Source organism: Neopsephotus bourkii, unplaced genomic scaffold (genome assembly GCF_033783945.1).
Source record: "Neopsephotus bourkii isolate Nb327-2 ecotype Australia unplaced genomic scaffold, CSIRO-AGI_Nbou_v1 NB_107, whole genome shotgun sequence".
Lineage (NCBI taxonomy): Eukaryota > Metazoa > Chordata > Aves > Psittaciformes > Psittacidae > Neopsephotus > Neopsephotus bourkii.
Genome location: NW_026900624.1, coordinates 8,662,346 through 8,677,180, shown reverse-complemented (window position 1 = coordinate 8,677,180; position 14,835 = coordinate 8,662,346). Strand labels below are relative to the sequence as shown.

The following is a 14,835-nucleotide window of genomic DNA, read 5'->3' as shown; positions in this document are numbered from 1 at the left end:
TACTGACGTGACAGACCTTCCCTGCTTGGAGAGGTGCTATAAACTTTTTTATCTTATTTATAGAATGGCCTCACGCACACTTTGTTTAAGAAACAATTAGCCTTTGACAGCTTAAAATAAACAGGACTCTCTCCCTGCTGCAGAGTCACTAGACCTGAGCTAGATTTCAGGCTCTTGCATGAAACTACCTGATGGACTCAATAGTGTAAGTGACAAAATAGCTTGCCCAGCACCTTCAAAACCCTGAGCAATAGAACAAGGACCCACATCAAGTCAAATAAAGTGAGCCAGCAATCATTCCTGCTCCTAAACCATTTTGTCCTTACCAACAAGAGGCACCTCTGGAAGACAAGGCCCCCTCTTGTCAGGTGTTTGCGAACAGAGGACTTGCAGGAACACAGAAGATGCAGGAGTTTAGCAAGGGTTGCATGCCAGATGTGCAGCTGGACAAACTTTTTCCCTGAACGTACAGCTGCTTTTCCTGCCTCCTGTGTCGCTGCAACAGGTCCAAAGGCAGTAACAGCAATAGCTGGCACAGATAATGTGACTTGGCATCACAACTTTATATTTCAGTCCAGGCTCTTGTGCCACCAGCAGAGGGGTCAGCATTCCCATCTAGTAGACATGAGAGTTTTCCACTTCACCTTTCCCTTAAGGCCTTCATTCAGGTTGTCAGCTCCAGCCTCCTGGCTCTGCAGCTGCCTTTACCATGCCAGGGAGCAGGGCTCAAAAAAAGCTGTACTGGAAAGCTAAGAGAGGTACATTGGCATTCTTGAATTCCTGGCCTGCCAAAGGGGAGACACACAGAGGAGTCCAGTTTCATCCCCAGTGGTTTTTTTAGGCTGGGTTAGCTGGCCGAAAGAGATCATGAGTAGTCTCATTAGGGCGTTGCCTTGAGTTCAATTATTTCTTCTGGTAAAGAGCTCCCAGGTGCCTTAGGCAAGCTTTGATCTTGGCTTCCTATCTACAGAACCAGGGGTAAATCTCCTGCCTTAACTCCAAGGGATGAGGACAGAACCAGCAACGCGGGAATGCCAACATGTATTTGGGCACCACACAGGTGTACAAGCAGCAGTCACAGCAGAAACATCTATAAGTATAGATAAGCAGGTGTTCTCAGAAATGAGGAACATTTCTCAACACAACGAAAAGTGGGAAGTATGGCAAATTTAGCTTCCCTCAGATAACAGAACACATTAATGAGACAAACAATGAAACCAAACAATGCATCAGTAAGTTATGCCAACAAAAGAGAAACACTGGGGTTACAAGAGTAAGAAGCAATATCCAGTTATTAACAGTTGCAGAAAGCAAACATTTTCATACAGGATTTAAAATTACAAGAGTCAGCAAAACAAAGGGAGATGTGAGACAAAATAGAATTGCCGATAGAGGAGGGGCAAAATTAACAGAGAAACAAACCATGGGAAAACATTTGTCAACAGACGAAATAAGTGAACAGCAAGGATAGGAAGTAATAATAAGTTAAAAATATATAAGGGACCAGCTCTTTTCCAGGAAAAGTACCACATCAAGTAACACAATTTGTTGTTAGCAATTTAATATTGCTCTTCTTCTTCACTCTGAAGTCATCTCAGGACGCCGAGAGGCTAATATGACACACAGGAGTGATACCCAGGCACACATTTATTAGTAGCAGATCAGCCTTAGCCAAGTTCAAGTGTATTCTGAAGGTACCACTAATGTTTAAACACCAAATGACACTGATATTTAACTACAGCTTGAGCTGCCTTGTCAATGGGATCACTACAAATCATACAGTACAGATGTTTCCAATGAGAAAGGTTTAAGGATGTGCTTAGTTAGGACACACCACCAACTCACTGAATCTACTGCCACTCTGCTAGGAACATCAGAGGGAACCACTGCACCATCGGGATGTATCACTACAACCAAACTACATGGTAGTTTGCAGAAAGATATCAGTGTATTCTTATCATCATTCACTGTGGTTTTCTGTCCTGGATTCCAAAAAGGTGATTTAAAGTTGTCAACGTTAATAAAAAAACAAAACCCTCAAGCAAGCTGGATAGTTCAGTGAAGCAGCCACAGCTGAACTACATCTCTTCACTCTGCAAAGAGATGGAAGAGCTTGCAGAAGAAGCACCCCCATGAAATTAAGTATCAGATTAGAAACATCTGATCGTTAACCACTGCAGGTAAAGACTTTAGTCAAATGCAAACCAGAAGCAAATGGACGGACATTTAACGAGCTGATTATGGCGATGAGTACGATAAGAAAGCTTTTGTCCTTCACTCTTCATCAAAAACATCATCTCAGATGTGCAATAAAATTAAGCTCGCACTACCCACCGAAACAAAAAGGACCACCGAGGTCTTCGGCTACAAATAAGGACTATATAAACTCATTTGGGCGCAGCACAGCGCTACTTGTACAGAGCGGTCCTGGCGTTTGGGTACTCCGGTTCTGGCTGGCCCGGAGGTGAAGCCCCGGCAGGAGCCGAGCGGGGAGCGCGGCCGGACCCACGCCGGGCACGGCCACCCTCCCAGCCCCGGGCCTGTGCGAGAACTTCTCTTTCCTCCCCGCTCATCACTTCCTACTTTCTTTCCCCCTCTCTGCCGCCGAGGTGGCGGCGGCAGCGCGCTGCCGGCCGCTTCCTGTGCTGCAGCCGGCTCTGCCCGCGGGTCCCAGCCACTCCTCAGCGGGCACGGCCCCCCGCCCCCGGCCCCTCACACTCACCCCAGCGTGCTGATGAACCCATTGACAGAGCCCTCCGCGTACAGGGACACGATGTCCCCGATGTACAGAAAGCTGGACATTTTCTCACACATTTTGGCTCATTTTTTGCTGGATTTCGCTCTCCTCCCCTTAAAAAAAAATAAAAGAAATAAAAATAAAACAAACTAAAACCGATCCAGACGCAGACGGGGCGCGGGCGCGCCGGGCGCTCAGCGTGGCCCCGGTGGCTCTGCGGGACGGCGGGCGCGGGGGGACATGAGCGCGGCTCCGCTGCCCTCTGCGGACCGCCACGGCTCGGCTCGGCTCGGCTCGGCCCGGCCCGGTCGCGCACCGCCTCCTGCGCCTCCGCCCCCCGCTGCCGCCCGCCTCCGCCTCCCGGGACCGCCCCGTCGAGGACACCCCGGGCAGGGGGTCGGGACCCCGTGGGCTCTGCACGGGTCAGGCTGTCCTTGCGGGAGGGAGGCAGCAGGATGGGGGCGCAGAGCGGGGACCCCCAGGCGGTAGAGACGTGGGGTGGTTGGGTGTCCCTGCCACATTGCCGCCGCCTCTACCGGGAGGGCACGGTGGCCCTGTGCTTAATCACCACCCTGCCGCCCTCTGTTTTATGGCTTACAAACTTGTAGCAACAACCAATGCTTTACTTATTTATTTATTTTTAAATCAGAAGTTATCTGTGCTGCAGCCCTGTGCAGGAATTCCCACAGCGCACATTCCCGTCAGAAAGCTGCCACTAGCTTAATGAAAAAATACCCTCAAACGAGAAGCCTGTACACTCTGAAAGAGTTTTCTGCTGAGGAAAGAGGAGGCACTTGCAGTCTCAGCACGCTCCCCAGAGGGGTGGGCTTCCACCACTCCCTCCCCCAGCAAAGATAAGGCCCTGCAGACACAGAGGCACTACATAAGGCTGTAGCTTCAGTAGCCAAAGATGCTTACACGGGGCTGTGCAAACACACATCGAACCAGATCCCTGCCCAGAAAGGAGTACCAGCCCCCTGACATCCAGTCAGTGGCTGGAAGTGTTCAAGGGAAAGCCTATCACCGGTGCGGGATTCTTGTTCTTAAAACCACCATGAATTCTTCAATCAAAGAGGCGATTCCTACCAACAGTTTTAGGAATCAAAATATTTCCACTTTTTCTGATTTCCAGCTGTAGTTCACCTCCCTGAGACAACCGTCCCAGTTACAAGCAAGCTCAGACTGCTGCTGCTCACCCAGTGTGCTTCTCCAACAGACTGTCTGGATTTCAAATAAAGAAAAACAGCTCACGCAGGTCTAAAGCCTGATCAATACCAACTCTCAAACGATAAGAATATAACTGTTTGTAGGAATGTGCAGTGGTGGAAGTGAGTAAGAAGCTGAGGGGTTCACACTTGCATTTAATTTCCCACATTTACAGATTCCAGCCTTATCTCATTTCTTCTGAGCATACATTCTTGACATGAGAAGTGCTGTGTCTTCAAAATAATAATTAAAAAAAGTCTTACCATATAGATGTACATCAAAAAAAAAAAAAAGCAGCAGCCTGTTATACCATGCTAGAATTCCCCCTTTTTCACTTTTTACGGTGAATATTTTGGATGTCACCCTTTTTTTGTACCCACCAGGGTACAAAGACACCACCAAAGATCTGCACTTGCATGCTGCACATCTACACACGTGGGCTCTAGGCCTGACCACCAAATTCTTCTCCTGGAGTAACCACACAACTGTTAGAACACTTCTGGAAATGACATGGGAAGAGCGCAAGTGCCAGAGCCCTTGTTCTGGAACCAGCCCCTGCACAGAGAACCAAAGATGAGGTGTCTCATACTGCCCAAGACACACTCAATCCCAAAGTTGGACTAAATTAAAACCTACCAGAATTAGAAACCGAAAGTCAGTGCAGCACAGGGCACCAAACGGTGAGAGAAGCAAAGGCTTCCTGCCCACATGCTGACCAAAGCAAAGAGCATTGATCCAGAGCCCTCCCCAGCACCACTACAGAGGGATCAGGTATTCTTATTCCATGAAATCCTGGTTCTGGACAGTTTGAACCTGGTGCCGAGCAGCAGAGGCTTTACAATGCATTGACAATGTCCTTCACCCTCCTGACCCTGTATCTCAGCTGTTTTATACCAGGCTTTAATGGCCTAATTAAGGTACTTCAGTCACACAGGTTTCATGTTTCCCAGCAGTAAATGAAACTGTGGCGTGCCTTAGATCAGTGGGAGTTTTCCTGAGGATGGACTTCAGAACTTGGCCCAGCAGCAAGTCTGCCTGTCCTTCGTATGCCTGGGAGCAAATCCCCATTTGGGACTATTTCCAGCTGGGAAGGTTCAATTCTGTTGTCTAAACATGGGTTACTGGGGCCATTTGAAGTGTCCCTTGATACCAGAGACATCACTGTAGGCTTTCAGCAGGGAGGCAAGATTGCCATGCCCTTGACAGCACTGCCTGCATGTGGGCAACTGAAATGGGCCCTCCTGATTTGGCTTTACAAGAAGGTTAATTCAGGTCACTTTAGAAAATATTTAGCATTTGCTTGCTGTGGCAAAGCTTGAACTGATAGAAGCCCTACACTTGCAGTCATCTTTGACTCTTTTCCCCCTCAAGGAAATCAAAGCACTGGCTGCATTCTCCCTCATTTCTAGGCTTGTTCATCTTGGCTCAGGCTGGAGCATGCCAGCTGCTGAAAGCTGTTACCACCTCATAGCTCTCCAGTGATATATACGAAATGAACTGGAAATCTGAATCCAGTTCTGAGCAACAGTAGCTATTAACTAGAAGTAAGTTACATGAAATCAGTATCTTTGGGGGGGGAAGTGAAGGTCAAACCCCAAGGGAGTCAAGTATTTAAGCAAATGCTTGATTTTAAACCTGCCTCGTTGAAACACTCCAACAGTCACTGAAGTTACCAGACATTTTGTACACTGAAAATAAGGAAGCACTTACCCATCCCTGTAGACCAGGTCTTAAACTGGTACAAAGATCACCCTGAAAAAGCAGATCTGAGGAACCCTGCTGATTCTCTCCTTGCAGATGGAAATCTTAAGCAGTGACAAATGCTCCTCTACCATTTTTGACAAGCGTTAACCCTCTTTTATTAAAAATAATCATCATGCCTCTCTGAGTGCTCATTTTACGAAGATAGCATCTGGAAAAATTTAATTAAAATGAAAGATTTTGTCATAACACGTCTTATGTAGAAAAAAAGTAAAGCATGGTCAGAGATGGTAATGGAATATTGTTTCATTTATCTGGAGCATAAATAAACCAAATGGTTGATAAATATGGATATTTTTACTATAGTTTTTAACCTTGCAATTAGCTGCAGGGTGAAGGTGAGGCTGCTTAGTCAATAAGTGGAATATGTTTTCCATCAGTTATCTCTGGTAATCTTTTGCTCTAAAGCTTGAAAATGAAACATGAACCCAGATGCAAAAACCATCAGCTAGTGCTGACAGACTGCCCCAGTGCACACAGTACTCTGTATGTTGTGCAAGTGAAGAAGTCTTTCTTACTCAGCTTTCGTTTCTAGTCTATCACTTATTTTCAGGGAATAAAATATTTCTAGTGATGCGTGCAGTGGCATTCTAAAATTAGATCTCTATATAAAAGTATTTGGCAGTATTCTAATAGAGGGAAATTTTACCATGATCTCTACATCCTACATTTTGATGTTCCTTCCATTGCTGAGGGACAGAAAAGAAGCAGTTCATCCAGAAAGGTCAACAGAAACAACCCAGTGCTGCACTGAGCATCCCGTTTAGATGTGAAAATGCACAATATTAGCATGACCTCAGACCGAAATTTACCAAGTAAGTTAGACCTCATAGCAGCCTTCCAGTATCTGAAGGAGAGCTATAAGGATGCTGGGGAGGGACACTTCATTAGGGACTGTAGTGATAGGACAAGGGGTGATGGGTTCAAACTTGAACAGGGGAAGTTTAGGTTGGATATAAGGAAGAAGTTCTTTACTGTTAGGGTGGTGAGGCACTGGAATGGGTTGCCCAGGGAAGCTGTGAATGCTCCATCTCTGGCAGTGTTCAAGGCTGGGTTTGACAGAGCCTTGGGTGGCATGGTTTAGTGTGAGGTGTCCCTGCCTATGGCAGGGGGTTGGAACTTGATGATCTTAAGGTCCTTTCCAACCCTAACTGTTCTATGATGCTAAGTAAATAGGCCAGTGTCACTGTATTCTTGCTCCTTTTCCACCCCTAACTTCTTAGGAAGATGTCAGAATTCCCTGCTCATCTTGTCTAAACAGGGAAGGCTCTGACAGAAGTTCTTTATGGATTTGAAAATTATCTGATTGGAAAGACTTTAATCCCAACATCTACACAACCTGCCTCTGGCATGAAGTTAGATATATAGGCCACTTCAGCAAAAGCAAGCCGGACAGCTTAGAGGCTTATACAACAGGCAGCATTGATGCTGTTTTCACAAAAGCAAAGGATAGTGCTTTCCAGCTGCAGGGAAAAGAGGAAAAGAGGAGAATGCCTTTAAGTGTTTTAATACAATAGATATAGATGGGAGCAGGCCAAAACCCAAGCAGGCACCCCAGAGCTTTAGCATGCAAGTATATGAAAGTTTGGACACAAAGCCTTGGTTTGTTTCTCATCTTTCTAATGAGAGAAAAAAAAAAAACAAACACAAAAAGAAGAGAGTTCAGACTATTCCAGACATTTTGATATTTAAAAATCCAACTCTGATTTTAAAGTCTATCTGTAGCTGGAATATTTTTAGTATACTTAAGCAATGCACAACTAAGAAGTTAACTTGAGGAAGGCCCACCTTTTAAAGGCACCTAATGAAGTTTCACACAAAAGCTGGAGACACCCATTACCTTGTGGATATTAATACTTGAGACAACCTAGCTCTTCCTTGAGCACAACGGCACTTCAAAACACTTGGATGTATAAAAGGTGGCGTTACTTGGCCTTCAAGTTGGATCAGAGCATGCCAGAACAGCTTATTTTGACAATACCCGCACACAAGAATTGATTTATTGCTGGTAGCGCTTTGTTTTATTTTGCCTATAGCAAACGTCAGAGTACTAGATGATTTCTTGATAGAAAGATAGATAGCTGTAGGGACTCATTTTGCCTTTTTCCTCTCATGGGAGTTAACTCTTTGCTGATGTTATTTTAAACAATACATTGGTATTGATGCCATACAAGATATTAAGCATCTGGTTAAAAAGAAAAGCAGAATACCCTGGAGATAAAGAGGCCTGACAGAGATAAATGTTACTTAGTAACATAAGACAGGAGTGGAGTGAATCATACAAAATATGCGTCATTATTTGATTGAGAATGAGAAAACCAGAATATGGAGCACTTAATGCTAGCCTACCCACTTTATTCAACATGCCTTAGTAGGAACAAAAAAATCTAGCTAAATGTGTGACACCCTGTTTTATAAAGGACTTGCTGTTGGACAGAAACATTTCTCAACATCAGAGGTGGCCCTGAAAGTGAACCACTCTCACACGTGAGCTTTTGGGGGGTTTCCACTAGGGCACGGGTATGAGCTTTGCATCCTCACTACCCAGGCCCACTTGCTCATGGTATGACATGTGTGCACAGACAGGGGCTGGCTGACTTGCTACATCTGAATTTTAAGAGCTAATATATGTACTAATGCAAGTATTTAAATAATCACTGGTTTGCTGCAATATTCTCTTGAAGGAAACAAACAGAAATAATGTAAATTGAATATATTTGTGAACCCATTATTTAAGTAAAAGAAGTTTATATTAAAGAGGAAGCCTGGATGCCCTTCAAACTGTGGCACAATACAATAGCTATGTAAATAAATGTCAAAGAGCAGCTCCAAGCCATTCAAGTGAAGATATTTTTCCTTGCAATACATTCAAGCCTTCTGAAATAAGTTTCCGACTGTTCAACGACCAAAGTTGTTCATTCAGAGAGACAAATACAAAAACTTGACCAAAGCAGAAAGTACAATGTGCCCTTCTTTGACAACATCGATATAGAAAGGATGCTTTATTTAGAGGGTTCAGGAAGTTAAAGCGTTGCTTTCTATCAGCTCGCAACCACAGAGCAAGCATCAGGAAGCACACAAAAATGGACTTACTATTCCTACGTGGAACAAGTGCCAACGGTTACACCAAGTTTGCTTTCAACCTTGTAGAGCTCACTGCCAGCCCCCACACACTTGTTAATCAGGCAGTGTCTCCTGGGGTTTCTTTTCTGCTTGGCTGCCTAAAAATGAAGCCTTTCCCAACAAAATAGACACACACACATACCTTATTTGAATTTCTCTTTTGAGGGCCATCATGAGGCTTCAGAAGATTCAAATCTGAAAACACAGGAAAAAAAAGTGAATCATCTTTATAGAAGGAAATGAAAAAAAATGAGAGAAATAGTCCTAGCACACTCCTAACCATGACCTATGCCATAGAAGCATCAATGGACCTGTAGAGTATGGTGACTGTAACTACAAACAAATTGTGTTTTGAGTCCTGTCATTAATACCATATTACCAGCCAACTATGGCAGTAGTTACAGTGTGGATACAGCATGGTTAATATACATAATTATATCTGAATCATACATGAAATCAGATGAGCAGTGATGATCATTTTGACTGATCTATCTCACTGAAACTCAGTATCTTGATTTTGGAGTAAAAGAATTATAGCAGTCCTGCAAAAGTTTCCACAGTAAAGCTTAAGAGAAACGACAGCTTTAGCAAGCAGTCTAGCACTGCAGTCATATTTGCAAGCTGGATAAAGCATCAGTAATTGGTGCTCCTAAAGAATGCAGCTAGCAAATTGTAAAAGGTGAAAAATATCTCTGGTCATAATACAGCTGCAGCTTAACTGCAATCATAGAACCTGAAAAGTGTATCTGAGGGATACCTCCTCACCTTTACTGATGCGCTGCATGACAGAATTAAGATGTTTCAAACTCGAGGAAGCTTTGCATCTTAGCACTACTTAAAAAGCTTTGTGCTTTTGATTTTTTTTCTGATCAGCTTTTTTTCTTTCCTATTGAAAAGCCTTTTCAAAATTCAGTACTGCTTTTTTTGCACAAATGTTTCCTTTCACTAGCACATGTTACTCTAGAGACACGTGTATTAAAAATTACCACAGGAGAAAGAGAACTGCAATTAGTTGTGCTCAAACAGCTGTCACTAGGCCCATTTGTCCTGAACCACACTAAGGGTTTTTTTCCTGTCCTTGGAAGAGTTCAAAAAGCATGTAGATGAAGCCCTTAGTTAAGTGGTGGTCTTGGCAGTCCTGGGATAACAGCTGGACGTGATGAGCTTAAAGGTATTTTCCAACCTAAATGATTCTATAGTTCTAACTTAGGAACAATATGCGCTGCCCTTTCTGGTCTAGGAGAAGAGCTGCTGGTAGGTGTACCTCCAAAGATACAGCTAGATTCAGGCAAGGAGACAGAAGGAAAAACAGCTCTTCCCAGGAGACCCCATCCTTCCTCTCGACAGCAGGGGCCACAGATCTTCACCTTAGGCCTATTCCAGCTTTCAGATGGGTAAAATGGATTGAAAAAAACCCCACACTTTCGGAAGGTGAACACCAGTCAACAGGCTTTGGGTAGCTGGCGCGGCATTTCCAGATAAGTCATTCAGGGAGGTCTGGAGGCATTAAAACCCAGTTACACTACTAACTCCTTTCACCCCTCTCTAAAAGCACAGCACCAAATATCTGATGTTTCTCAGAAATATGTTGGGAAGGAAAAATTACAGATCAGGAAAGATTTATTTTTTTCTACTGATTACTGTGTCCAAAACATTATAGATAGGGAGGTACAGGAAATCCTCTTTGACATCCTACCATACTCCCCCCTCTGATCAGCACTGGTGCATCTGGGTTGGATCCTTCTAAAGTCTCTTACTTTGACCTGTCCCAAATGTGGATTACTTCCTAGGATATTACAGAACAATTTAACTAGCACAACCAAATGACAGCGGTTGGGATTCCAGTTAGGCAGAAAATGTCTTTGAGGCCAAACATGGACCAAGATTTGAGGTTCATGTGACCAAACTGATTTCATGCCTAGGTGCAGGAAGTTCCCTATATGGGATATGTTATCAATGGATTTCTGCCATCTCAGCCCAATTGTGTTCGATAAATAAGTGCTTGAATAAGATAAGAATGGATTAATTAGAAGCAGGTTTGTTTTGGTTGCTTTGGGTTTTGTTTTGGTTTTTTGTTTGTTTATTTTAATGAATATCAAAACACTACTGCACATTTGGATCCCCAGGCTGGAGTTTCTCTCTTCCTACTGGTCCAGAATGCAATAGACTGAAACAAGAATCTTGTTTTAAAGCATGTTGAATCCTGAACTGCTAAATTTACCTGTAATTTAAAAAGCAAGCCTGCACGCTAATCACATGGAAATGCCTGAACTGCTTTTTCATTTAGCAATCCCTCATGCACTTACCTCTGTCCCCCACCGCACGTCAATATTTGACATTGGGTGTCAAATGGTGTAAGTTGTGAGTCACAAGACACATGATACCAAAGAAGTCTGCATTATGTTCAGGCCTTGTCCCTGAGGAGTTGGGGGTTTTGTTTGGGTTTGGTTTAGAGTTTGTTTAAAATGTTCCTCATTTGGGTGCCTTCCTTAAATATTTTAAAAGTTAGCATAACACAGCTGAATCCTGGAAGGCTGAAATATGCAATTTCATATCCTTTAGCATCATAATATTTAAATAGATAAGTGACGCACGTACTTAAAGAAATCCCTGTTTCAGTGCTATACTAAAAACTAAATCAGTGAAAGGACCTCCTCTTTCTCAGTAGCTCTTTAAGATGCTTTGCATCTTCATAGTAGCTGAACATAGAAATAGGGACATGTTTAGGAAATTAGATTTCAGCTAATCTGTAGACAACGACAAAGGAGTGCATTGGAAAAGCAGAATCATTACCCATTGTTTCCATGTTGTCAGTCTGAAACGGGAAAAGTTAGCAGAAGTTATTCCACTAGTGAAATGGGGTTTTGTTTAAAAGGCACGCAAGAAATGCACTTTGTTAACACGCGATAAGGAAAGAAACTGTTGGAATTAGCTAATAAGAAGAAAGTTTTAAAACGCATCCAGACACATTTAGCACCACACTTGGCATCATCCTCTCAACTCACTGCAGTAACATTAAATCACTGGTTGAAAACAGGTGGGAAACATAAAAGTCAAGTTTTCTGCTATCTGACATCAACACAATTAGCACCTCTGTTTCACAACCCTGGCTTCACCTGTGAGAACTGCTATCTTTTAGTGGCAGGCACATAAATATACAAACAGGTGACGTTGCTCTTGTTGCATGCTTATTATTTAATAGCTGCAAGCGCTAAGAACGTGCTCCCAAGATATATGGAGCAAGACTGGATCATATCAGGACACAGGCTAGATGGAAACTCACCCCCAGATTTACTAGAAACAGAATATTTTAATGGGACAATGAGAGTGTAAAGGCAAAAAGTACTGAAAATAAAAGAAATTGTTAATTTCTATCAATTTTCTCATTACAGTGCAATTTACTATCTGACCTATAGGAAAAAAAAATAGTTCCCATGACAACCAGAGTGTCTAGAAATCCCCTGAACTGCACCTCTGCTGGCTGGGGCCATGTGGCAGCGGTCTGATAAAGCAAAAGGGGAATAAGCAACTGCTTCCATGGACACAGCAGAATAGAGCAGAGCCCCAGAGCTGAATCGCTTTCCAGGACTCTGAAGGTGGCAGATGATGTGGCTCATCCTTGGAGTCATTTATGCTACAGTAATACAGGACATAAGCAGGCAAAACTAAACCAGCATTTCTGCAGCATGCCAACACGCCGATGGACCCAGCCCGCCTTCCACTATGCACTGCCAAGCCACTGCTAATCTGCCGGAAAATGCAGCCCAAACTTTCATTTTGTCCTCTCTCATCTCTCCCTAGCCATTACCCTTGTTACCTCCTGCTTTCAGTATCTTCATCAGCTGCAAGGCCACTCCATCCTTCCACTGCAGAAGCAAGTAATATCTATCTGCTGCTGCTTCCTGATGTTCTGTGTTCCTCCTTTCCAGCCCTGGTTCTTGCACACCATCTACAAACACCAAGGAATGCAGAGGGTTTTGGAGAAAAGAAGCCCTTCCCTAGCAGCAAGAATCAGTGTATTTTCATAGATAAAAGTTTCCTTTTGGCTATATCATCTGAAAAACTGGTTTATCCCTCATTCAACAGCATGTGAGCACCAGAGTAATGAGCATACCCTGAAAACCTCCATGTGAGAAAGTAAAGTTTTACCTGAGTAGGGGACAGCACTGGTGAGGAATGGATGAATGGAGATACCTGCAGAGAGACCTATGAAACTAGCCACTGAGGGAGGTATTGAGGAAGATTTGTTTTGTGAACCAGCTGAGCTCTTGAGGGGCTTGCAGAGATCAATGAGACATCAGTGCTTAACGTGCCTGTCTACCCTTTGAAGAGCCTGAGAGGTTCCTACCTGAACATCAAATGCTATTGTAAAGAGCAGTACCTGGTGTCTCCGGAGGCAGTGACAAGGAACAGGGTGTGGTCTCCATGTCCCAGGTTAGAGCTCAAACCACGGGGCAATCCATGGCACTAGGAAAGCAGCTTGATCTCTTACTTTAAATCACAGGGATACAACAGGGGGAGATGAGGTGCTTTGTTTTAAATGCATCTCACAGAAAGAGGGAATGCTGACTTGACTGAATCGCTTAGTTCTCTACACACAAACTCAAGTTATTAATGCTCTTACCACAAATCTTCCACATAATAGTTGCAGTATCTGATCATCAAAACAAGTGCTCAAAAACCCTGCAGAATCAGAGGCAGACAGCCCAGAAGGAACAAGCTATGACAGGTCAGGGACAGGATGTTACTCCACAGTAAACATTCCCCCAACAAGTTACCTATGTGGTGCAGAACCGCAGAAGGAGTACAGGGATTGCTGTGGTTTATTTTGTGTTACAAGTTTGCACTTCGATTTTTACAGCTAGCATGGATGTATGATGCTTTTTTTGGGGTGCTTGAGTTCAGAGAGTTTACATTACAAGGTGGCAAATCCTACTGAAAGGCTGTCATTCACATGGCAGTGAATGACTTCCTTCATGCAAGAGGTGCAGCTTTGGCTCAGCCAGGACTTTGTTTGGAGCGTACTGACAAGTATGCACAGCCCTCCCTGTAAAAAGAAATCATGAGTTGCTGTGCAGAGAAAGTAAACTTGTTTTTCTTCAGATGCCAAACTAATAACTGGTATTTATTCTTCAGAGTGTTTCAGTACCTTGAACCCCTGTCAGTCACTAGGATCCCAGTCTGATGGACACCATGACAACAGTCCAGGCAGCAATTTAGCCTTCACATAAGACCTCAAGTAGGGTCTTTCATAAGGGCTATGAAAGATGACAGATTGATGGTCAAGTGCACATATTGTCTAGTCCCTGAAATGGGAATCGTTACCATTTTCAATAGGCTTTTATTCAGGTTGCTCATCTGGGTGTGGTGCCCACTGGTCTGTCCCAGACACCCACGTGCATGCACGTTACAAAGCCTCATCTGCTGACAACTTTCTTTACATCATCACATACCAGTTTAGGGGTTTCAAAGGGGATATTTTTGTTCCTGATCAAAATCCACAAACTTGCTACAAAATTTTTACACTAATTTCCAGAAAAACACCAGTGTATCAGTAAATAAAATATTAACACAAAGAGATATCCTCAGAATTAAAAGTAGGGTTAACGAGAACACCCAACAAGGATAAAGGAGCCAGCTCATGTGTTTCAAATGAAGTTAAAGATTAATGTGAAAGATCATAAACAGAGAACATGAGGAATCACATGTGGTTTGTATTGTACACAGCATTAGCTGTGTATTCCACAAAGCTCAGAGTAAATGACGTACACCAGGGAGGTCTTGGATGCTCTTGACTAGTAGCAAATCAGCTACATTTTGTTATTCCCACTGATGCTCTTAGTGGAAGTATATTCAACTCACTTTCAAACAAAGTATTTTCTGTACCCAAATGGCAAACAAATCACTGATTAAATGGAGAGATAGCGTAACCAGATGATTTGCATCTAACTAACTGCACCTCCAGTCATATAATTACGCATTGTAACACCACTGTGAAGGGCTTGAAC

The 14,835-nt window shown here is 43.5% G+C and overlaps 1 protein-coding gene across 4 annotated transcripts in view; it reads right to left on the bottom strand.

Annotated features, from left to right (window-relative positions):
- The window catches only part of ITPR2 (inositol 1,4,5-trisphosphate receptor type 2), a 257,303-nt gene extending 252,558 nt beyond the window's left edge, over positions 1–4,745 (bottom strand). For 2 of the 4 annotated variants that reach the window (XM_061359829.1, XM_061359798.1), the window contains exon 1: positions 2,723–3,025. In XM_061359829.1, coding sequence (XP_061215813.1) covers positions 2,723–2,814 — 92 coding nt within the window. In that variant the 5' untranslated portion in view covers positions 2,815–3,025. Of the gene's footprint in view, positions 1–326; positions 397–2,722; positions 3,026–4,579 lie in introns of those variants that run through there. The other 2 variants (XM_061359821.1, XM_061359812.1) reach the window with 2 other exon arrangements.
- Between the last annotated feature and the right edge of the window lie 10,090 nt (positions 4,746–14,835).